General features: G+C 35.7%; 2 protein-coding genes across 3 annotated transcripts in view; one reads left to right on the forward strand and one right to left on the reverse strand.

The window, feature by feature from the left end:
- LOC150095259 (kelch-like protein 40a) overlaps window positions 1–24,396 on the forward strand; it is a 90,758-nt gene extending 66,362 nt beyond the window's left edge. Inside the window, exon 4 of the mRNA XM_090410787.1 lies at window positions 24,285–24,396. Coding sequence (XP_090266913.1) covers window positions 24,285–24,364 — 80 coding nt within the window. The 3' untranslated portion in view covers window positions 24,365–24,396. The remainder of the gene's footprint in view (window positions 1–24,284) is intronic.
- The window catches only part of LOC150095260 (E3 ubiquitin-protein ligase rnf146-like), a 78,115-nt gene that overhangs the window by 27,661 nt on the left and 25,094 nt on the right, over window positions 1–25,360 (reverse strand). For both annotated transcript variants that reach the window (XM_090410788.1, XM_090410789.1), the window contains exons 2-3: window positions 24,832–24,976; window positions 15,309–15,466 (exon numbers count right to left, since the gene is read on the reverse strand). In XM_090410788.1, coding sequence (XP_090266914.1) covers window positions 15,309–15,466; window positions 24,832–24,880 — 207 coding nt within the window. In that variant the 5' untranslated portion in view covers window positions 24,881–24,976. The remainder of the gene's footprint in view (window positions 1–15,308; window positions 15,467–24,831; window positions 24,977–25,360) is intronic.

Consider the following 25,360-nt stretch of genomic DNA (forward strand, 5'->3'; position numbering starts at 1 on the left):
AGACCCCCATCTGGTCACCTAGGTTTCTTCTTGATGGGGAGGAGGTTGAGAGGATCCAGAGGCGAGTGACCAAGATGATAGCAGGTCTATGGAATGAACCTTATGAAAACAGGTTGAAGATTTGTGGGTTGCAGAAATTGGTTGCTGATAGGCGGAAAAGGGGAGATATGATTGAGCCATTCAAATTGCTGAAGGGTTTCTATAGGATTAATTCAGAGGATATTTTTGAGAACAGGACTGGTGGTGGGAGGACTAGAGGATATCCATGGAAGCTGGGCAAGAATGTGGTTAGTAAGGATGTTAGAGCTGGGTTTTTTACTTTTAGAGTGGTGAATGAGTGGAATAAGCTGCCTGAGTCTGTTGTGTGTGCTATGACAGTGAATGAGTTCAAGGCAAAGTATGATAGATACTGTGTGAATGTCAAATAGTTGTGATGGACATGATGTTTAGGGTCTCGATGAATCTAATAATTATTATTATTACGGGCAACTCCAAGGAGTCCTTAGACTCATCAAGGGAGGCCCTAAACATCATGACAAGAATTTGGCATTCACACAGTATCTATCATACTTTGCTTTGAATTGATTCACACTCATAGCACCCACAACAGACTCTGGCAGCTTATTCCACTCATTCACCACTCTCCAAGTAAAAAAACTAGTTCTAACACCCTTGCTAACTATGGTCTTGCTCAGTTTCCATGGATGGTCTCTAGTTCTCCCACCACCAGACCTGTTCTGAAAAATATCTGCTTAATTAATCTTGTAAAAATTCCTCAGTAATTTGAATGTCTCAATCATATCACCCCTTTTCCACCTATCAACCAATTTCTGTAACCCACAGATCTTCAACCTGTTCTCGTAAGATTCATTCCATAGACCAGCTACCATCTTGGTCACTCGCCTCTGGATCCTCTCTACCTCCTCCCCCATCAAGAAGAAACCCTGGTGCCCAGATCTGGGCACAGTAGTCAAGATGGGGGTCTTATCAAGGCTCGATAAAGAAAACAATAATTTGCTTGTTTTTGCTCATCAAAGTATTCTTCAGTAACCAAGTGAGCTGATTTTGCCACTTTTGCTATGTGTCCCCTAAACTTCAACTCCCTATCCACCAACACTCCCAAATCTCTGGCTTCATCAATTTCCTGGAGTACAATTCCACCAATGTGGCATATACAGCTGCTAATCTTTTCACTTCAAAATGCATAACCTTACACTTTGCTACATTAAACTGATATCCATTCTGTTTTAACAGTATAATAGAACACAGAAACTAAGTAAATAATTAATTTATTAACTTGATGCTGATATTTCGCTGGTATTATAACCAGCATCTTCAGAGCACAAAAACACTGTTTGTCACAATACGCGAGACTAAAACAACATGTTCGACGAACACATAAGTCTGTCCACACGTTGATATCCATTCTCCTTAGCCCAGTCTGCCGATCTATCCAAATTATCCTACAAAATATTGACATCATGTGTATTCACTATTGCTGTACCCAACTTTGCATCATCGGCAAATAAATGAACAGTTCCTCTCAAATCCTTTCCTATATCATTAATGAACAAATTAAATAGCAGTGGTCCAAGAACAGAATCCTGTGGCACACCACTAGTCACAGGCTTTCTTTTGGACTCTACTACTGAATAAACTACTCTCTGATATCTCACCAACCCTATATCCATCCCCATGTGCTGCAGTTTACTGATTGGATTCCATGTGCTATCCTGTCAAAGGCCTTAGCAAAGTCCAGCAGTATCACTGTAAACCCATTACCCTTATCCAGTTCAGCCATCACTGTATTATAAAACATGAGCAAGTTACTGAGCCATGATCTACCCTTCACAAAACCATGCTGCCATCCATACGGTATCCCATTTCCATCTATCCATTCCTGTATTTTTGCTCTTGACTAATTTCTCTAATACCTTGACAACGATTCCCGATATGCTCATCGGTCGGTAATTTGCAACAGCAGCCTTGGTGCCTCCTTTATGCAATGTAACTATTTTCCCCTTTTTCCACCTCCTTGCGACTAACCCAGAGCTTTTACACGGAACACTTTGAAAACAAAGTATTTACCACAGCTACATACAAGCCACTAGTGTGGTTATGCTATGTAGATGACGTGTTTGCCATTTGGCCCCATGGACAAGACACTTTGGATGCATTTGTCACCTACCTAAACAGCCAATACCCCAAAATCCACTTCACAGTAGAAAAAGAATCAAATAACTGTTTACCATTTCTTGACACATTAGTCACCTGCCTTTCAGATGGATGACTATCTTTTTCCATTTACAGAAAGCCAACACACACAGGAAGATACCTACATAAACAATCACATCATCATCCAGTTCAACAGTATGGCATTTTAAAAACACACACAGAGCCAGAGCCATTTGTTCTAACAATACAGCTCTGTCCACAGAACTCAAATATCTGCACCATACATTCTTGGCCAATGGCTACAATCCCTACAAAATAGATAAAATACTGAATAGCCCAATTACTCCCCCCCCCTAATACACAAGAACACAAATTACCATTTCTATTCCCTATGTCAGAGGTCCATCAGAAAAGATAGCCAAAGTACTGATGAAACATGGCCTTCGCACCACATTCAAACCTCATGTTAAACTGGCAACTCTGATCCGCTCACCTAAGGATAAACTTCACCCTCTAGCACACCCTGGAGTGTATGAAGTTTCCCGTGACTGCGACTTGGCCTACTAAGGGCAAACAGGAAAATCAGTTAACATAAAAAATATATTTGCTATTATTAATAGGGCAAGTCAGGACTAGCAGACCATTTGTGTTTGATATCCCTTCACATAGAATTAGATGGAAGAAAAAGAATGGTGCTATTTAGAAGCTGTTATAGATCTGAAAGATTATTTTTTGAGTCAGCCATGGCTTTGAAGAATTCTCCTAACCTAAACAAATATGGTTGATTAATTTGCCAAAATTTGGGAGACTGTTATTGTAAGAACAACTTCCACATAGCTATAATGTTTTTTTTTTTTTTTTTGCAACATCAGAGGGTGCCAAAAGAGGACTTTAGATCCATTACAATTGTATTGTTTCACTTACTCACTGTTGAGTATACTAGCTGTGTTGTGCTCTGATGATGCTGATTTGAAATTCAGCAAAATATAAGCAGTTAACAAAACATCTTTTGATAAAATTGTTTGGTGTTGTTAATACCATTAAAAACAAGTAATGAATAACCGTCAACACCTACATGGCAGGAATTTGATGATCATGACCTAAGCTTATCTGTTAGATTTTCTCCAAATTTTCCCAAAATGTTCCTATATGCCTGGGTGGGCTTCATTTCCTACTCTGCTGTTCAAAACCCCAACAAGGATCACTTTTTCCATTTTTTTTATGTCAGCTACCTGTTCTAATGACTAAAAAAAATTCCTCCATTTCTTCCTTCTTTGTGACCATAGGCACATATAAGTTTCATTGTCCATCTCCCCATTTTGAAGTTTGTCCATATAGCTCTACTTGAAACTGCATTCCAATCAAGATATTTTTCTTCATATTTGGTATTGAATGCTCACTATTCCTTCCTTTCCTTGATCATTATTGCCTGAAAACAACATCCTAAACTTATTTTGTAACATCTCCCGTTTTTGTATTCTTTGTGTCAGTAATGCCAATTATGTCCACGTGGTACTTTTCTAATTCTTCTTTAAGTTCGATTTCCTTTCCATTAATACTCCTTATACTGATTGTTCCTATCTTCAGTTCTTCTAATGTTGGGTTTATTCTTCTAATTCTAGATGTTGAGTTGGAGCTTGTTCCAGTAGCTGACTTTTCAATGTTTGCCCTGTTCCCTGATGAAAACAGTGAGGACTTGTTTAACCGAGCAATGCCCCAGCCGGCATGAAATCTATCTCATCATGTGTGTTTGTGGTTTAAGCCAATAGAGAGTACAATTTGGTCAGCTAAGTCCCAAATTGCCAGCCCATCCTCATTCGTTCAGTACCCAGTAGATACCTACTAACAGGGCACACCACATGAAGGTGAGGATTGGGTATTAGGTCAAAAGCCCTAATGTCAGTTCTCCATATTCCTGAAAGGTAACATGGAGGTCTCCTCCTATGTGAGTTATATTTTTAAAATGTGTCATGATGGTATTTGTTCTACCCACATATGTGAAGTTAAAAATATCTTTAAATCAGTCTATAAAATACACGTATAAGCCAATAAATTCTGATTAAATGATCAAAGTGGCCATTGTAAAAAAGAATCTACTATTATTACAATAAAGATTATGCTTGACACCTAAGGCTACTGAATACTTATTTAAAAATGTATGTGTTTTACAGGATTTAACAATATTCAAACTCAAGGTACCTTTCTTCTAAATAAACAGAAGTAAATTAAAAAATGTGAAGTATTTATTACAAGAAACATTGTTCAAGCTCCCTTACAGATGTTATGGATATACATGAAATAAGGTGTATGCTATAACTCCTAAACATATTCCACTTTCTGATTTCATGATTAGTGCAGAGAGTGAAAAATTCGTGATCAAAGAAACTTCCTGCCTACAGCATTCCAAAAAATGAATTACTAGTAGTTCAAAGATTAGCTTTAAACATAAATATTGTATTACAATGGCTGTTATATTCAACTCTCACCATAGCAAACTCATACTGACCATAACGTTGCCAACGTGAGGAGCTTAAGGATCTTCCTCAGCCATAGCCAAGTTAGCCCGTCTTGGGCGTGAACAGCAGGGTTTTCCCCCCCAAGTTTATCTGGGGTTTTTCATCCCACAAGCAGGCAAACCAGCCCCGTGAACACACACGGATCTACAGCCATAAATACTTAACCCCCAATGAGGAGGTTGCCAACGTGAGGAGCTTAAGGATCTTCCTCAGCCATAGCCAAGTTAGCCCGTCTTGGGCGCGAACAGCAGGGTTTTTTCCCCCCAAGTTTATCTGGGGTTTTTCATCCTGCAAGCAGGCAAACCAGCCCCGTGAACACACACGGATCTACAGCCATAAATACTTAACCCCCAATGAGGAGGATCAACTCGCCCCAATAGGGACAGGAGAGAAAAGGGAGGAAACTCCATATGAATAAATAAATAAATAAACTGACACAAGAATAGTTTTCGTGGATAGTCTGCTACAGTGAATTTCTTTAAAATAATCATATGTTTATGAGGCCTCTACTGGGACTTTTCAGTGATTTGTTAGCTTCTTACTTTGAGTATTCTGATTCCATGAAGGCTGGGAAATAATACTAAATTAATATTTGATTATGAATATACTGATTTATTTCTTATATTATGGGTAGAAACTACAGAATAATGTTTCCAATTTAGCTTTTTTGGAGCAAGATCTAGCTCCTTTTTTTCCTTCCCTAGCTCTAAAAATTTTAATCTAGCACCTAGCTTGAAATCTAGCTCCTTCAGAACTTGTTTCAGCTCTTTTTAGTTGTTTTTATAACTACTCTTAAAGAATGTTTTAAAATTTTTCAGATGTTTGCATTTGATAAAGAATTCTATTGTACATTTGGTGTGAGCATCATACACGTTTCAAACGGGCAATGATGTCAGTCAGTCACGTGGCCCAACAGTCTGCCGTTTTGCCACCTTGTTGATAGAGCAGCAACAAGTTAGTCTGTTGCACAGTGTTCTGGTCAGTAGTTATGACAGCAAGTCGGAAGTTTTCAGAGACTGATCGTAATTCATTGCAGTAAAGAGTTGAATCTCCTTCTTCAAAAATGAGCAAAGAGACAAATAAAGCTTACAAGAAAAAAATTTAGGAGGGAGTGGTTGCAAATGGGAATGTTTAGTAAATGGTTGTGTGATGTTCCTGATGACGCTACAAAAGGCCACTAATAGTGATATTAGTGGTATTGTGAATGCACTGAAAAAAAGAGCTCCTGACCAAGAAATTGGACATTAAAAATCGTATTGCAATTGGTACAGACAACGGCAGTGTTACTGTTGGTGTCAATAACAGCGTTTATGAACAATTGAAGGCATATATTCCCTCCTTAATCTTAATTAGATGTGTATATGATATAGCTGCTAAATATTGTCAGCTTGTAAAGCATAGTGAAACTAAGAAATAACTTGCTGCAATTCCATATAAGGCTGTTCCTATTACAAATATGCTTTGCGAAGAAGTCTGATGAGACAGTGAACTTTGAAGGCAGCTTAGCTTTATTTCTTTATTGTCACTTATCACTGAACAGTTGTGATCATCTAGTAGATTTTTATCATCCCAGACAGTCAAATTATGCCAAAGGTAAAATGCACCGAATCAAGTGCTCTGCAATTGTAAAGAATATTCTAAGTGAGCATTTTGAAGATCTAATTGCAGATATTGGAGATGAAATTTCAGCTTGCTAATAGATGAATAGAATGATACCACAGTGAATAAGATTTTAGGAATTGCCATCATTTGTTATAGCAAGAAATTCAACAAAATCATGCATGTTTCTGAGCATGGTGGTTTTAGAAAAGTGTGATATTAGTGGTATTGTGAATGCACTGAAAAAAGAGCTCTTGACCAAGAAACTGGACATTAAAAATCGCATTGCAATTGGTACAGACAACGGCAGTGTTACTGTTGGTGTCAATAACAGCGTTTACGAACAATTGAAGGCATATATTCCCTCCTTAATCTTAATTAGATGTGTATGCCTTTCATTGCAACATCAATGCCTCACACTTGTGCAGAATCTCTCCCAAGAAAATTAAAATTTTTAGTTGCTGAAGCGTATAAGTGGTTTCACATTCTTCTTCTTCAAGACAAGCACCATGCAATGAGCTGTATGAAATTATCAATGAAAATGATGGTCCTCTGAAAATTGTAAAGCAACTGTGCAATGAGGTGAGTTCAGTCCATTGAACCTGCAGTAGACAGAATTCTCAACCAGTGGTTGGAATTATAAACTCACTTCACAGTCATGAGTGTGACTGAGAAATGTTACAAAGCTCAAATTTTGTGAGAGCTGTACAAAGATTAAAGGAATTTGTTGCACCTTTTATTTCTTCATCCTGTTCTAGTTCAAGTTCAGCAAGTTAACAAAATTTTTGAATCTAACAGTGCAGATAAGACGATATTATTTGAAGACCTTTCTCATTTGATTTGCTTTACTGCTAATATGTTAGTGCTACCATCATCCAGAATCAACCCTCTACAGCAAAGATTAATGACTATTTTGATCCCAAACCAAATCTTGGTTTCAGATTTGAAAGAAAAATTTCAGAGTTGATGATACAAAAGAAAATAACACAAAATAATAAGCACAATCTTAGAAATAGAGCAAGACGGGTTTTTTTTTTTTTTTTGGTCTCTTCAAACAGCTTAAGCAAAAGTTGCCTGAAAAAAAAACTTGAATATTTTAAGAATGATCTCTTCTTTTTCTGTTGACAATACCCTAAAATATATAAAAAGAAGACTAAAAATAAATGGACAAATATAGAAAACACTGAACTATTCTCGGGTTGAAGTATGAGAATACAAAGATACATCTGGAATGAATCCATTTAAAGAAATTGCTCAGTGTGCAATAAATTTATTAATACTGCCAAATTCTAATGTAGAAATTGAACGAATTTTTAGTTCCATGAATGTAAAACTAAATTAAGAAACAAAGTGGAATTGACAATGCTGACAGCTATTTTTGTCAGTATGTTTATATTGGAATGATGGCCACATATAATAAAGCTGAAAATGTAAGTGAAAACACAGATGAAGTATGTGCAGAAGACCACTTGGAAGATGCCTTTAGCCACTTAAATGCAAGTACCACTTCATCTTGAGTAAAGTAAGTATCTGCTACAATTTCTAAACTTTTAGTTTCAAATTTTTATTTTCAACTCCTTTTTAGCTCTTTTTTTAAAGATTTAGCTGTTTTTAGTAACTTTCTTTTGGCAGCATTGCTACAGAAACTTGCAAATGGTATTCACAAATATCCATGTGCAGTAGGATTCGAATCCACCTCGTATGAACTGGAGATGATGCTATTCACTTGAAAGTGAGTGAGTGTGTTATAACAGTGACTGCTATAGTGAAATTCAATGTATCATGAAATCAGAACTCACAGAGAGTAATCAGACATCCTACTAATATCAGTTCAGTTAATAAATAAGATATTCATAGGACAGAGAGAGACTATAATAAACCTTTCATAGCCTACCTCTAAGAATTTATCCACAACATCTAATAGTTAACTACAGTGCTTTCATTCAGTTGGTCCTTTCCAGACTGATGTTTGTAAGTTACAGATGATTATTCATTCCACATAGAGAACATAGCTGACTTGAAAAATAAACATCTATGTCTAAAAAATAACTGAAATCACACACTTAAAATTTTAAAACAAAGTTTCCTCTTTGTGTTAGCTAGCTCTCTGAGTTCATGTTCATTCGGGATATTTTACTGAATTTAACTGATTTTTGGTGAAGCAGGATTAATAAATTGAAGCTAGCTTCAGTGGTAACTTCAAATTATGGATGTGATTGTATCTAGTTGTCATCAGAAATTTAAGTTAGTAAGATCCTGGATAAAATCAATAATGTACATGCTGTAAAGTTGACTGTAAGAGAAATAAACAATTAATCATGCTTCTTGATCCTTTAATAAAACAACTTACTGGTATTATTACTCACCTTACAGCCTCAACTTTTTAACAGAAACTTCACTTTTACAAGAGAATATAATGATTCTCACCCATTCAATTAATCAGAAGCTTGGTAATCAAAAAAAAAATCCTGGTTTGTTAAGAATTACAATCTGCTAAATAAATAGACCTATAAAGAATATGATGGATTATGACAGGTGCTTCCTTTTATGGTTACAATCAACTGGGTTTAGTTGATATTATGGCAAAGACTAATGCTATGATGCTAGTATATTACACCTGTTAATCCCGTGTTCTCTGGCAGTTTCTTTTGCAGGATGTAAATCTCTGTCACCTCCATGTGAAAGTGACTAACTCACCTTACAGCCCTTATAATGGTTCTTTGTATCCTCAGAACAGGATTCAAACCTGGATCTTTCCATCCAAATGAATGCATTAATCAATTACACTTCCAGACAACATCATCATAAATCTTTGTTACGTGTCAATCCCTTATGTGAAAATATCTCAAAAATAGATTGTCTCCACTGTTGCATAGGCTTCTGTGGAGAGAGAAAACATTGTTTCTTTTTCTTTAGATGGGATAGAATGCTATTTTTATTAACTACTCAACTAATTTCATGAAAATTCTTGTGTTTCATATCAGGAGAAACATGTGAATAAACAATCCCCCAATTTCCTCATCCGTTCCTTAGGGCTGGTTGAGCCCTCCAATGATGAATTTTTATGTATTTTTTTACTGTAAATCCAATGTGTGTTCACAGGTCGGTGTGCCCATTCTGAGGGACAAAAAACCCAAGTTCCAAGTGAAAATACCTTCTACCTCCACCTTCTAAGTATGATCAAACCTTCTACTTCTTTGGGTCGATGTGCCCGTTCTGAGGGACAAAAAACCCAACTTCAAGGTGGAAAAACCTTCTACCTCCATATAAGACTGGCAAAGTCACTTTTATTCGAAAGAGACGACCAGATAAAGGTTCCTCATGTCGTGGACGGGAATCAAACCCAGGTCTTTCCGACCAAAGGGCTTTGTCTATACTGACTGAGCTACGAAGGTTCTAATCATCATCATCATCTATGTGGATCACATTATGATGGAAAGTGGCATTAAATCTGATATCCAATTTTGATATGTTAATCTCAGCTCTTTATTTTATATAGATGACCTTATACTCCTAAATAAATCCAGTACAAGTCTGCGGGATTCCCTGACTAAATTGAATAACTGCTATAATGAATTAAGTATGAAATTCAGCAATAAAAAGACAATGTAATCAGGTAAAAACATTGAAAAAATCAACTGTCCTGAATGGAGTACCTATAGAACAAGCAAAATATTCCAACTATTTAAGTACAATTTTTAGTAGATGGCAAATTAAATGTGGAAATAGACAGAAGAATTAGTAAAGCTGATATGTTAGGAAGTCATTATCATCATCAAATTCCAGATATGTACCCTCAGGAGGTATACAGGATAATTATGTTAGTACTACATGAAAAAATTACACCATTACTAACTTCTGATCAACAATTTTCCTCCAAATTAATCTGTTATCTGTAAAGATATCAATATTATCAGATCTGATATTTCTGTCTTTTAAGGCACTTTTTACTCTATCAGTCCATTTACATCTTGGTCTTCCTCTGGATCTTTTCCTAGCTAATCTTTCCTCTCCCATTATGTTTAAGTAACCAGATTGTCAAACTTCACTAATAAAAATGATCTGATTGAAATAAAAATTAAATCTGATACCACCTGAGATTAGCTCTGCTAAATAAAACTGAATGTAAGAACTACACAGGAATTTTCCTTTAGATCTTTACATGACCTGCATAAATCTTTGTAAGATTTATGCAGGTCTACTTGAGAAATGGCTCAAAATTATTGAACAGAAGTTTCAAGAAAAACAAGCTGGATTCAAGCAAATTAGATTTTCACTTTAACCCTTTAACTGCTGATTTTATATTCTACTGACATTGTCCAAGTGCTGAATTAATTTTGCAAAAAATTTATAAATAAAATCAATTAAAATTCTTACTGAAGTAAGAAGTCCGGACAGCATCATACATTCTTGATATACACTTGTTCACTCACAAAAATGGCAATAAGAGTTTTATAAAATTTGCATAATCAAGGTGTGTCCACTTAATTATGCAAATTACTTAATTTATGTACAACCGTACATATACGGGCTCAGCACGGCAGGCATGTATTTCCGAGCTCGTAATAATACATTCTCAGCAGTTAAAGAGTTAAGGTAAATAGTTGAGAAATCATGGGAAAATTTAATTTAGTCAGGGTGTTGCAGAATTCACAACTATAATATCAACTGCATACAGTAAAGAGCTAAGATTAACATCACCAATTTTGATATCAAATTTAATACCACTTTCCTTCATAATGTAATCCCTATAGATAATGTGCATCCTTATCACACACCTGATTTAACATCAGACCATCTTCCTATACTCCTTCAATTCTAACTGCTGGCTTACAGCTTAAATAGAGATTATATATTGCTCAACATAAACTGTAGTGTTTTGAAGAACTTTCCTCTTGGCACTTTTGTGTCATATGCCTTTTACAGATCTACAAAACTTAAGTACAGATCCTTGTTATATTCCCATGATTTCTCAACTATCATCATCATCAAATTCCTGTCATATACCCTCAGGGGTGTACAGGATATGATAGTAATACACGAAAAAAAATTACATCATTACTAACTTCCTATCTACAATTTTCTCTCCAAATCAGTCTGTTACTTGCCAAGACTAAAACATTATCAGATCTTATATTTCTATCGTCTAAGGCACTTTGTACCGTATCAATCCACCTATATCTTGGTGTTCCTCTGGGTCGTTTTCCAGCCAACCTGGCAGAGAACACTTGTTTTGCTAATCTTTCCTCTCCCATTCTATTTAAGTGACCATGCCACCTGAGATTAGCTCTGCTAACGCATTCCTGGATGCTGACAATGTCAAGTTCTTTCCTAATATCCTCATTTTTAACATGATATTGCCATTGATGTCATCTGTTCACGCATCTAATCTTTCTCAGGACCCTCATATCTGTGGTCTCTAGTCTTTGGTCAAATGTTTTACTTCTGACCCAGCTCTCAGATCCATAAGTAAAAACTGGTTTGAACACTGTCTTGTATACAGCTAATTTAGTATTCCGACTAATTTTTCTCTTATTCCATATGAATTTATTCAGTTGACTTCCCACCATACCAGCTTTGTTGATTCTGTTGTCTATTTCCATATTTAATTTACCATCTTCACTAAAAATCATGCCTAAGTAGCTGAAATGTTTTACTTGTTCCACAAGTTCTCCATTCAAAATGCAGTTGACATTTTCAACGATTCTCTCTATTTTCATTGCTGACCTTCTTACCATATCTATTACAACAGTTATTCAATTTAGTCAGGGAATCTTGCAGATTTGCAGCGGATTTATTTAGAAGTATAACATCGTCTGCATAAAGCAAAGAGCTGACATTAACATCTCCAATTTTGATATGTTTAATACCACTTTCCTTCATAATGTGATCCATATAGATAATGAATAACCAAGAGGATAATGTACATCCTTGTCTCACACCAGATTTAACATTAAACCATCTTCCTGTACTTCCTTCAATTCTAACTGCTGACTTACAACTCAAATAAAGACTGAGTATTGCTTGATATAATGCCCCACTGACACCATATAACTGTAGTGTATTGAATAGCTTCTCTCTTGGCACCTTATCATATGCCTTTTCCAGATAGACAAAACTTAAGTATAGATCTTTGTTATATTCCCATGATTTCTCAACTATTTGTCGTAAAGTGAAGATCTGATCCTGACAGCCTCTATTTGGCCTGAATCCAGCTTGTTCTTCACCAAGCTTTTCTTCCACAATTTTTCTCAACCGTTTCTCAAGTATACTTGCATATATCTTACCAGGAACACTCAGTAATGAAATGCCTCTGTAATTCTAACATTCAGTTTTATTTCCCTTTTTATATATGGGTACTATGAGAGCTCTACTCCAATCATCAGGAATTTGTCCCCCTGTCCAGGCTTTCTGAACTATGCAGTGCAGCCACTGTAAGACGTTTATACCACCATACTTCAGCATTTCTGGCCGAATATCATCTACTCCTGCTGCCTTTCCACATTTCAGGCTTTTGATGGCTTTTTCTACTTCAAGTATGGATATGTATTCCTGACTGTATGCCTGTTGAGTGTTTTTTTACCACCGTGCTATCACTGCTTGTTTCATTTAGCAATTTTTCGAAGTAATTACTCCATACTTCAAGGATATCTTTTTCTCCTTTTCATTTCACCTTTATCATCTCTAACTCCTTTTACAACACTCTTTCCACCATTTCTAAGCTTCTTCAACAACCTCCAGAATATCTTACCACCTTCTTGATATTTATTTTCTATATTCTTGCCAAAGTCCTCCCATGACTTTTGTTTAGCTAGTTTCACACAGTGTTTAGCATTCTTGCATTTGTCTCTGTATTCTCTAAGAGCAGATTTCTCAACTATTTATCTTAAAATGAAATCTAATTTGCTTGAATCCAGCTTGTTTTTCTTGATACTTCTGTTCAATAATTTTTGTGCCATTCTGAAATAGACTTGCATAAATCTTACAAGGAAAGATCTATAGGGAAATTCCTGTGTAGTTCCTACATTGTTTTATTTCCCTTTTTACAGATGAGTACTATGAAAGCTCTGCTCTAATCATCCAGAATTCAACCCTCTGACCAGGCATTCTGAATTATGTGATGCAGCCACCAGAGCATTTCTGATTGAATTTCATTTACTCCAGCTGTATGGATCTGCATTCCTCTTTGGAGTTTTCTACCACTGTGCTGACACCGCTTGTTTCATTTAGCTGTCTTTCAAAGTAATTACTACAGACATCTAGATTAGCTTTATCTTGTTTTCATGTCATCTTTATCATCAGATTCCTTTTATAGTACTCTACTCTATTTCTAAGCTTTTCAATAGCCTCCAAAATATTTTGCCACCTTCCTGATATTTATTTTCTATGTTCGTAGAAAATAAATATCAGGAATTCTGTTTTACGCAGTGCTTTGCTGTCTTACATTTTTCTCTGTATTCTCTAAGCTGATTTACATATTGAAAATTGCTGATTTACAGCAATTTTAAATATGTTTTCTTCTTGGCAAAAACAACGGGGGTCTCGTTTAACCAGGTAACACCCCCCAGACAGCATGAAATTCTGTTATGTTATACCATTTCGGTTTAAGCCAATAGGAATACAATTTAGTCAGTTAAATCCCAAATTGCCAACCCTTCCTCTTTCATTTAGTATACAGGTAGATACTTAACAGGGTGCACCACGAGAAGGTGAGGACCGGACATTAATGAAGAAGCCCCAGATTTACTCTGTAAGAAGCAAGAAACTGAAACTTCAAAATTTATGGCCATATAGGACAACATCTATTGGTTTATATGATTGAAAAGAAGTTGTGCACATTAAAGTGTTGTTCTTGTTGTAATCTGAAGAATACATTGACATTTGCATAGAAAAGGTGTGTTGATTTGATATATTTGTGTTATTCATAAATTAAAGATTTTTTTATTTTGGTTAAAAAGTGAACTCAATCTCTTAATGAGGCTTAATAGGAATTTAAGAGGTTAGGTTACATATGAGATATCCTAGGAGAGAACCCTGTGTGCAGTGTTAATTAGGAGTTTAGTTTCACTGTTTTCTTTTTATTGTGAAATTAAGATTTAAACCACTTGGAATGTGTGGAGAGAGAGAAGCAAAAATACATACACCTCTCCCTCTAGACATACATATACAAATTAACATGAGACTACCATACATTCCTGAATGCATTCAATGTCATTCCTTTCTAATATCTTCATTTTTAATGATTCTGCCACTGATGCCATCTGTTTTTCTCATATCTGAGTGTCTAGTCTTTGATCAAGTGTTTTTTTTTATTCTAGCTCTCAGATCCATAAGTTAAATTTGGTTTGAATATTGTTGTTGTAACTAATTATTTTTCTCTAATTCCATATAAATTTATTTCGTTGCCTCAACACCATATCAGCTTTTCTTAATTATGGATATTTATTTAAAATATTGATGGGTATTCACTTTTTTTTTTTTTTAATAATTACAATTTGATATTTTTTCCTTACACGCATACTCACGAATTCCATTACAAAAATACAGAAGCAGCTGTATGATGTAGGATAGGTGCTATTTGGCTATGATATAAAAAAATAAGACAAAGCTGAGGCCTTTTCTCTTACTGTGGATAATCAGTTATCCAACATACTCCTGATTTAAATTTTCTCTCACAAAAGGTAACCTATGACGCATTAGAAATGTGGATAGGCTAAGGGCTGGGTAAGCTAAAGGAGCCCAATTCCAGAAACCAAACATGAAAATGTTTCCAGCCACTTCAGGTCTCCATTAAGCAGGACAGCAGTCACAAAACAGATGAAGAAAATCATCTACTACTTGAAAATGTTTTGTAACTTAATATGTAACAAGTATGCAATTAATGCACTCAAAATTCAACGGTTCAGTTGTTTTTTTATCTGGATGCTGATTTTCCAAGTATCTATTGGCATGTATTACATGTTTTTTCAATCTACTAAGTAAAATTAACAATGACAAAAAACATAATAGCAGACATACCTGGCGGCACATTGCACATCGCTTACTTTGATTTGCCACACCTTTCACACACAGAAAGCAGAAAACATGACGACAAGGAAGCCGCACAGGATGAATGCAGATCTGCAGGCAAATAGCACATTCTATCTTTCCATTTGAAAGATTATCAAAGGACAAGTCTGGGAGAAGAAATAAAATAAATTCCTATGATATAACCATTTTATTACAAAAGGGGTATTAATATGTCCTCTTATGTGTATCATATTTCTAAAATATTACTTTCAAATTAATCATTTCTTTCCTTCTATATGATAAAAGAGACAATAAAAAAAATCTTAAAATTCATAACATATTTCTGAAAAATTTAATATCGAAATTGAACATGATCAAGCATTTTGATAAGAATAATACTTATGTAAATACATAAAAAAATTTTTAATTTTTAACATAATAAATATTGGTTTACAGTACTCAGATAACACAGCATGTCATATGCATTACCTTTCTATACAATTTATTACAAATAGTCTTTCTTGAGGATGAAGAAAGTACCTCCGGTACTTTCTTCATCCTCAAGCATAGAATGTGCTATTTGCAGGCAAATAGCACATTCTATCTTTCCATTTGAAAGATTATCAAAGGACAAGTCTGAGAGAAGAAATAAAATAAATTCCTATGAAATAACCATTTTATTACAAAAGGGGTATTAATATGTCCTCTTACGTGTATCATATTTCTAAAATATTTCTAAAATATTACTTTCAAATTAATCATTTCTTTCCTTCTATATGATAAAAGAGACAATAAAAAAAATCTTAAAATTTATAACATATTTCTGAAAAATTTAATATCGAAATTGAACATGACCAATCATTTGATAAGAATAATACTTATGTAAATACATAAAAAATTTTAATTTTTAACATAATAAATATTGGTTTACAGTACTCAGATAACACAGCATGTCATATGCATTACCTTTCTATACAATTTATTACAAATAGTCTTTCTTGAGGATGAAGAAAGTACTGGAGAAATATGTGAGTCTTTCAATGTGGGAAAAGATGCAGAAGAAGTCTTTCTTGAGAATTTTTTTTAGGATTCAAGGCTAGGATGAAACCAGAGATAGCATAGATAACCAAATTATTTGGAATGAATACACTCAGAAAGAGAGATATGGAAAGAATTAATGCATTGGAAATGTGGTGTTATAGAAAGATGGAAAAGATTAGCTATACAGAGAGGATATCAAATCAAGAAGTTTTAAGAAGAGTTGGGATGGAAAGAACACTGCTCAAGAATATTATGCAATGAAAGACCAGATTTGCAGGACATCTTCTGGGAGGTTCTTTGGGACACCTGACAAGAACTATATTACAATATTACGAGGGAAAGTTGAGGGGAAGAGAAGACATGGAAGACCAACTAGAGAGTGGTTCAATGACATCATGGAATGGACTGGTTTAAGAATGACAGAGGCAACAGACAGAGAGAAATTGAGAAGAGCTGCTCATGTGCTGCAACCTTCTTGCTAGAGGATGCTACTAGACGACGACGACAGCTGAACTCTTCAGCAAGTCAAACTTTCTGGAGAGCCTGGCATAAAACTGGAGTGGGCAATGAGGACTGAATCAAATCACCAAATACTTATAAGAAATGATTACTCAGATTTCACTATATTGAAATGAATAATTGTCATTTTATTTGTTCCTTACGTTTGGAGTTAACTTTGATAAACTATATTCTGATCTGATCCTGTGGCTTCCTCTCTTGAGAGGGTTGCAGCTAATTACTAGAGAGATAGTGATGCAAGGTGGTTTCCCGTAGCCTTCCTTGCTGTATTTCTATGAGTGTAGCCTGTGTGATCACGGGTCCAGTTTGCCTGCTTGCGGGATGAAAAACCCCAGATAAACTGGTGGAAAAAACTCTGCTGTCCACGCCCAAGACCAGCTAACTTCTATGGCTGAGGAAGATCCTTAAGCTCCTCACGTCTCCAACGGGAATAGAACCTAGAACACTCCTTCCCCAGGCATATAGTTGCGAAACGCAAAACCACTCGGCTAACCGAGCGGATCAAAAACTATATTCTAATGTCATTTAAAAAAAAATTAGAAGCAATAACACTGGGTGAAAACGAACAAAAAAAACTTTTGTGTTGTCACAAGATCTCACAGGAATTTTAATGCTAAGTTCAAAAATTGCCACAAAATTTGTCTACTACCCCACCCTCTAAATTTGGGATCACCTCTAGAAAAAAAAAAAAGAAAAAAAAAACTTTTTAATACTCATCTCTATATGACCTAAAAAAAACAAATTTTAATTTAAAATCTTTGAAATTTCATTTTATTCTAGTAATTTTACCTAGAAATCAAATCAAACCTTCCTCCATCATAAGGGATAAATCCATAAATATTTTTTGAGCCTTAGAAACTACACATTTTTCAACAAGTGTATTAAAAACTATAGTATGTGTTCTTATTCAAAGCAATAATGAAGATAATTAATCTATCAATCTAAAAGGAAAAGAAAAAAAATGATATATATATATAAATGAAGTGAACAAAGTCATTCTATAAATAATAATAGTGGTCAACAAAAACACCAGAAGAATTCCACGAGCAAAGCACACCACTTAATCCAGAAACCTACTATGCACAAAAGAGGGGGAGGAGAAGATGGTCAAGTATTGCTGAAAGTTTTCAAAGAACTACCAAAAACTTATAAGCAAGGAAGGGGTGAACTATGCAGCTGACCACAACCTTCTTTGATCTTCTTTTACTCCAGCAAATCCATCTCAAAAGTGACCATTCTTGAGAGGGATTTGTTGGAGTAAAAGATGTCTTCTGGCTACAACAGCCAGAAGACCTCTTCTGGGCACAGGACAGAAGACAAGGAAAGTCCTGTACATGAAAAATGATCCTACCAAGACTAGTCCTATTAATGTTGCAAATGATACTAGAATGCTTGTTGCAATACGAAGCTTTGTCAGTCATAGTCAAAAGTATTCTCTATGTAATTATGACTACCCAGCAGAAGCAGTTAGCTAATTCCATGGGAGAGGTCATAATTCCATATGCAAATCAAAATGACTTGTTATCAAATTATTAGAATTCTCTAGATTAGAGATTGATATAGCACAATTTTTCAAGAGTACTATATTAATGTCCAAGGGTTGTAAATAAAGTAGTGGCAATACTGCATAAGGCAACTGCATTGTGCAGTATTGCCACAGTGGAGAAGTGGTTAAAGTCAACATCTCAATGTGCTATGCTCTAAAGCAGGGATTCTCAACCTATGGTATGCATACCACTGGTGGTACATGAGCCACTGCCTTACTGGTACATCTAATATCTTGAATTAAATATAGTGGTACACCACTGGAAAAGGTTGAGAACTCCTGCTCTAAAGTATGTTCACAAGATTAGAACAAAGATCCTGGATCAAGGTCCAGATTGCACGAGGTAAAACTGCAAGTGACTCTTACTGTGGCCCTAGGGAAGCCTGTAGCGACAGCGCCCTACCATACCGAACTCTCACAAGATGGGTCAGTGCATTTTGCGCAGGGCAAGATCACACAGATAATAATCATAGTGCAGAAAGACCTGACATTTCAGATGAATGTTTTCTGCTTGTTCAGGGTCCCTTCGTGGTTGATTGGTGATGGACTCTATGCCAGTTGGCCCAGGAAACTGGGATAAACCACCAAAGTGTTTGGCACATCCTAAAAGAGAGGCTCAGTAAATGCAAAATTTCAGCTTGTTGGGTTCCACATCACTTGACTGAATGCAAAGGCACAGGTATGTGGTTGCTGACCAAGTTTCATTGATGAAACTTGGGCAAGGGCTTATGATATGAGCCTGAACTGAAGAGACAATTTGAGCACTGCATGCTGCCTGTTGTGTTCTGACAAAAAAAAAAAAGACATCAGTAAATTACTAAGTAACTTGGATACTAAAAAGTCTTCTGATTTAGATGACATCTTTCCAACTGTTCTCAAACACTGTGCTCCAGAGCTACACCAGTTCTGCATTCTCTACAATCTATTATACATAGTTGGTACTTATCCCAATGTGTGGAATCACATATCCAGCCTATTCAAAAAAAAAGAAAGATAGAAATCTACTCTACCAACCAATTGCCATCACTTCAGTCCTCTCTAAAATAATGGAGAAAGTCATCAATAATCAACTTCTCCACTACCTAGAGGGCTACCAATTAATCAACAATCACCAGTAAGAATTCTACCATTCAAGAACTATAGTTGGCATCTCAGTTTACTTCACCCACCAGTAGTCACATGCAACGGAAAGGTTCGAGGAAACTAGTGCTATGGCTCTTGACATTTCCAGAGCTTTTGATCGTATATGACATCAAGGCCTACTAAACAAACTGCCATCGTTCGGCCTACCTGCCCCCCCCCCTCTATAATTGGGTTGCGAGCTTCCTCACTGGTCGTTCATTGCATAGCTCACTCTCTTCGAGCTTCACCACCAATGCAGGAGTACCTCAGGATTCTGTCCCATTACCTACTGTCTTTGTCATGTACATAAACTACTGACTCTCAAATCAACACTAATCCTATCCACAGTTTTGCAGCTCTCCATTTATCCTACTCATTTGACAAACCATGCAGTGTGCAGATATCTCAAGTGTCACAATCATCTACAACTAGTACCTTAAAACAGTGACTTACATAGTATCCTTCAATGGGGCAAGGACAATCTGGTCATGTTCAATGCCACCAAAATACAGCCTTGCCTCTTCTCATGCAAAAGAGATCTCAACTACATTCCCTTACCTTCAGTAATACACAAATCACCAGACAAGAAAGACTACAGTCTCTCCTGGCACAAAAGAGAGGCTCAGTACAAGGGTTGTAAATACACATCACATCATTTGTCCAAGATGCTATTTAACACCCAACCAACTCTTAAACTATATACAAAAACCAAATCTGCTCATGTTTAAAATATTGCTCGTTAGAGGTGGAGCACCAAAAATTTCTCTAAAAATTCTTGACACTGTGAAGAGGAGAACAATGTATCTCATAGACAATCCGTCTCTTACAGATACACTTCAACTTCTATCTCACAGATGCAGTGTTTCAGCCCTACTTACAGAAGGCACTTAATACAGGACTTGGGCAGCTCCTGCTAATACAAGAGTAGAAGCTGCCCAGCACCCCCCTTCATTGTGCAACTGCAAGCACATGCCCAGTTTTAAACCAAAAAGAATAGTTTGTTGATCAGATTCTTTGTGTAATAATTAACTTAAAATGATTAAATATGATGTGATTTAATGCAACTTTCTTCTTGTAAATAAATATTTTGAAGTCAAAGGAATGTCTATAATTTTACAGTAAAGAGTAAATGAGTTAATTTTTGTAAAGAGCAGAAATATCAGTCATAGTTTGGTAAGTTTCATATATATTGCAGGTGTGCTATAAATCGGGGTGCTTAAGGGTCAAAGCTATATAAGAGGAGACCTCCACATAGCCTTTAAAGGAATGCGAAGAACCGAACAGGGCTTCTGACCTAATGTCCAATCCTCACCTTCTCGTGGTGCACCCTGTTGGATATCTACCTGGATACTAAACGAACGAGGATGGCTGCCAATTTGGAATTTAGCCGACCAAATTGTATTCTTATTGGCTTAAACCAAAATACAAAATGATGGTACAACATGACAAAATTTCATGTCGACTGAGGTGTCGCCTGATTAAACAAGGCCCCCATTGTTTTTGGCAGGGAACCAGGGTGAACAGTGAAAAGTCAGCTACTGGAACAAATCTGAAAACACACTCCAACTCAACATCACCAGAGTTAAAGATCGGTACTATCAACATAAGAAGCCTGAATGGCAAAGAAATGGAGCTAGCTGAGGAATTAGATAAGTACCAGATCGACATAATTGGGGTGACTGAAACAAAAGACAAAAACTGGTGAGATCTTTCTGAGCAATAAATACAAAATGTTATATTCAGGCAATGACAATCAAGGAAAAGGAGTAGCCATAGTATTCAACACTAAATACGAGGCAAATCTTCTTGAATGGCAGGCAGTCTCAAGTAGAGTGATGTGGGCAAATATCAGAATGGGGAACTGGACAATGAGACTTATTTGTGCCTATGGTCCCACAGAAGGTTCTACTAAGGTAGACGTGAAGAATTTTTTGAGGCTTTAGAAAAAGCAACTGACACAATGAAAAAGTAAAAGTTGGTCCTTGTTGGGGATCTAAATAGCAAAGTGGGAAATGATTGTCAGACATGCAAAAATATTTAGGGAAAATTTGGAGAAAAGAGCAAAGCTAATAATAATGGCAAATACCTGTTGTTTCTGCTCAGGACATGGACTGGTTATTACTAACACCATGTTCCAACATAAAAATGTGCACAAATTCACATGGAGAGAAGAGGCAAGGAATAAGAAAAGTCTCATTCACTATGTTATTGTTGATAGTGATGTTTTCCTCCCTGGTGCAGGACACAAGAGTGTACAGAGGATTTGAAATTGGAAGTGATCACTATTTAGTCTTGAGCTGGATAAAATTGAATTTCATATTGAAAAGAATAACATGTAAGAAAGTTTTCAAGAGAATAAAAGTTGAGCAGCTCTCAGACATGAACTGTAGACTAAAATACACAAAACTTATGGAAGAAAAAATGAAAGAGTTGCTGTTCTCAAACCAAACCTTGGGGATTCACTGGCCTCACCACATGCCTCTCTGGCTGAATCAATCAGCCAGAGAGGCATGTGGTGAGGTTGTCTGCAAGGATACATAAATCAGAACTCCATGGTGGACACATGATGTTAAAGAGGCAGTAAAGGAAAAGAAGAAAGCATATCAAAAGTTCTTGGCAAATAAGTCAGCTTGTGCTCTTAGAGAATAAGACAAATGTAAGAAAGCTAAACACTGTGTAAAACTAGCTAAACAAAAGTCATGGGAGGACTTTGGCAAGAACATAGAAAATAAATATCAAGAAGGTGGTAAGATATTCTGGAGGTTGTTGAAGAAGCTTAGAAATGGTGGAAAGAGTGTTGTAAAATGAGTTAGAGATGATAAAGGTGAAATGAAAAGGAGAAAAAGATATCCTTGAAGTATGGAGTAATTACTTCGAAAAATTGCTAAATGAAACAAGCAGTGATAGCACGGTGGTAAAAAAACACTCAACAGGCATACAGTCAGGAATACATATCCATACTTGAAGTAGAAAAAGCCATCAAAAGCCTGAAATGTGGAAAGGCAGCAGGAGTAGATGATATTCGGCCAGAAATGCTGAAGTATGGTGGTATAAACGTCTTACAGTGGCTGCACTGCATAGTTCAGAAAGCCTGGACAGGGGGACAAATTCCTGATGATTGGAGTAGAGCTCTCATAGTACCCATATATAAAAAGGGAAATAAAACCGAATGTTAGAATTACAGAGGCATTTCATTACTGAGTGTTCCTGGTAAGATATATGCAAGTATACTTGAGAAACGGTTGAGAAGAATTGTGGAAGAAAAGCTTGGTGAAGAACAAGCTGGATTCAGGCCAAATAGAGGCTGTCAGGATCAGATCTTCACTTTACGACAAATAGTTGAGAAATCATGGGAATATAACAAAGATCTATACTTAAGTTTTGTCTATCTGGAAAAGGCATATGATAAGGTGCCAAGAGAGAAGCTATTCAAAACGCTACAGTTATATGGTGTCAATGGGGTATTACTGTATAGCAAGCAATACTCAGTCTTTATTTGAGTTGTAAGTCAGCAGTTAGAATTGAAGTACAGGAAGATGGTTTAATGTTAAAACTGGTGTTAGACAACGATGTACATTATCCTCTTCGTTATTCATTATCTATATGGATCACATTATGAAGGAAAATGGTATTAAACATATCAAAATTGGAGATATTAATGTCAGCTCTTTGCTTGATGCAGACGATGTTATACTTCTAAATAAATCCGCTACAAGGCTGCAAGATTCCCTGACTAAATTGAATAACTGCTGTAATAGATATGGTAAGAAGGTCAGCAATAAAAAGACAAAGACAATGAAAATAGGCAGAATCATTGAAAATGTCAACTGCATTTTGAATGGAGAACTTGTAGAACAAGTAAAACATTTCAGCTACTTAGGCACGATTTTTAGTGAAGATGGTAAATTAAATATGGAAATAGACAACAGAATCAACAAAGCTGGTATGGTAGGAAGTCAATTGAATAATTTCATATAGAATAAGAGAGAAATTAGTGAGAACACTAAATTAGCTGTATACCAGACAGTGTTCAAACTGATTTTAACTTATGGATCTGAGAGCTGGGTCAGAAGTAAAACACTTGACCAAAGACTAGAGACCGCAGATATGAGATTCCTGAGAAAGATTAGAGGCGTGAACAGATGGCACCAATGGCAATATCATATTAAAAATGAGGATATTAGAAAAGAACTTGAAATTGTCTGCATCCAGGAATGCATTAGCAGAGCTAATCTCAGGTGGTATAGTCACTTAAATAAAATGGGCGAGGAAAGATTAGCAAAACAAGTGTTCTCTGCAAGGTTGGCAGGAAAACGACCCAGAGGAAGCCAAGATATAGGTGGATTGATATTGTACAAAGTGCCTTAGACAATAGAAATATAAGATCTGATAATGTTTTAGTCTTGGCAAGTAACAGACTGATTTGGAGGAAAATTGTAGATAGGAAGTCAGTAATGATGTAAATTTTTCATGTAGTACTATCATATCCTATACACCCCTTGAGGGTACATGGCAGGAATTTGATGATGATGTGCTATAAATCTCCCTTTCCCCATTATTTGCTAACAATCGCATTTAAGATTATCATCACAGTCACATATTAGAGAAAGTACAGTATATTTCACAATTTCTGAATTTTAAAAATAGAATTACACAAACATAACATATTGAATTCAGCAACTATTGTGAATTTATTTGCTTTTCAAATTGGCCTTCACTAATTTCCATTTGTTTTTTCTTCTGTCTCCTCTCTATAGTGCTGCCAGAGAAAGTGAAAATGACAAAAGTAAGCAACCCATATCCAGATGTACTCTTTCAGCATAAGCAGTGGGTATAAGTTTATAATTTCCTGTCTGCATTCCCCATTTCTAGATAAAACAATAAGTAGACTTATTTTAATTCGTAAAGTAGGTATTTAGACAAAACTGCTTTGGGGATTTTAATGACAGCATTATTTATAATATAAGTTAAGGCTTGTATATTATTTTATGTATAAAATTATATAAAACTGGCAATATATATCAGGCTATATTACTTGAAATCATATTCGGGTTTAGAATGCCTACTATATATCTTTGGGAAAATATTAACTTATTTTCCATTATCTAACATTCTTTATCAATTATTTCACCCTATCCTTTTACCTTACCTTAGATTCACAGCAATGTTCATGCCAAATATGCTATAAAACTAAATATGGTTAAAAGGTTTGTAGTGTTGTATATGTGCATACTATAAACGTATTATGATTTACACTTTCCCAATGAAAACATTATCAAATGGTATTATAAGAAAACATCATACCTTCTACTAATGCTTCTTTAACATTCTGTAGCTCTATCTGTAGGTCCATATCAATAGTTACTATTTAAGTCATACTTGCCATTTTCAAACTATGTAAATTTTTTTTCGTAGGGTTCACTGCTCAGACACCACCATACTAAATATTCTAGTCATAAAGAAAATAACAAAAATAAATAAACAGATAAAATAAGACAAAAATAAATAAACAAATATTTTCAAACAAAAAAGAAACAAATAGTTTCAAAATATTATTATCTTAATTTCTTTAAATAATTTACACATTTTTTCATTTTAATACATCATCTTATTCACTGACAAACTATTTGATCGTGGGCAGCCATCAACAAATTTATTAAAGAAGTTTAAGTACCTCCATGGCACAACTAGAAAAACTACAGGACACTGCAGCCTTCAATTGGAAAAGACCTAAGTTCAAGTTTCTTTGTGACAAGACAAGCCTCCACATGGGCCATTTCAAATGAAGGCGAGTTATCCAATCTCATACGAAGGTAGCAGGATTTCCCCTTCT

The sequence above is a fragment of the Typopeltis vanoorti genome, chromosome 20, assembly GCF_054136105.1.
Source record: "Typopeltis vanoorti isolate ZY-2024b chromosome 20, IOZ_Tvanoo_1.0, whole genome shotgun sequence".
NCBI classification, from domain to species: Eukaryota; Metazoa; Arthropoda; class Arachnida; order Uropygi; family Thelyphonidae; genus Typopeltis; species Typopeltis vanoorti.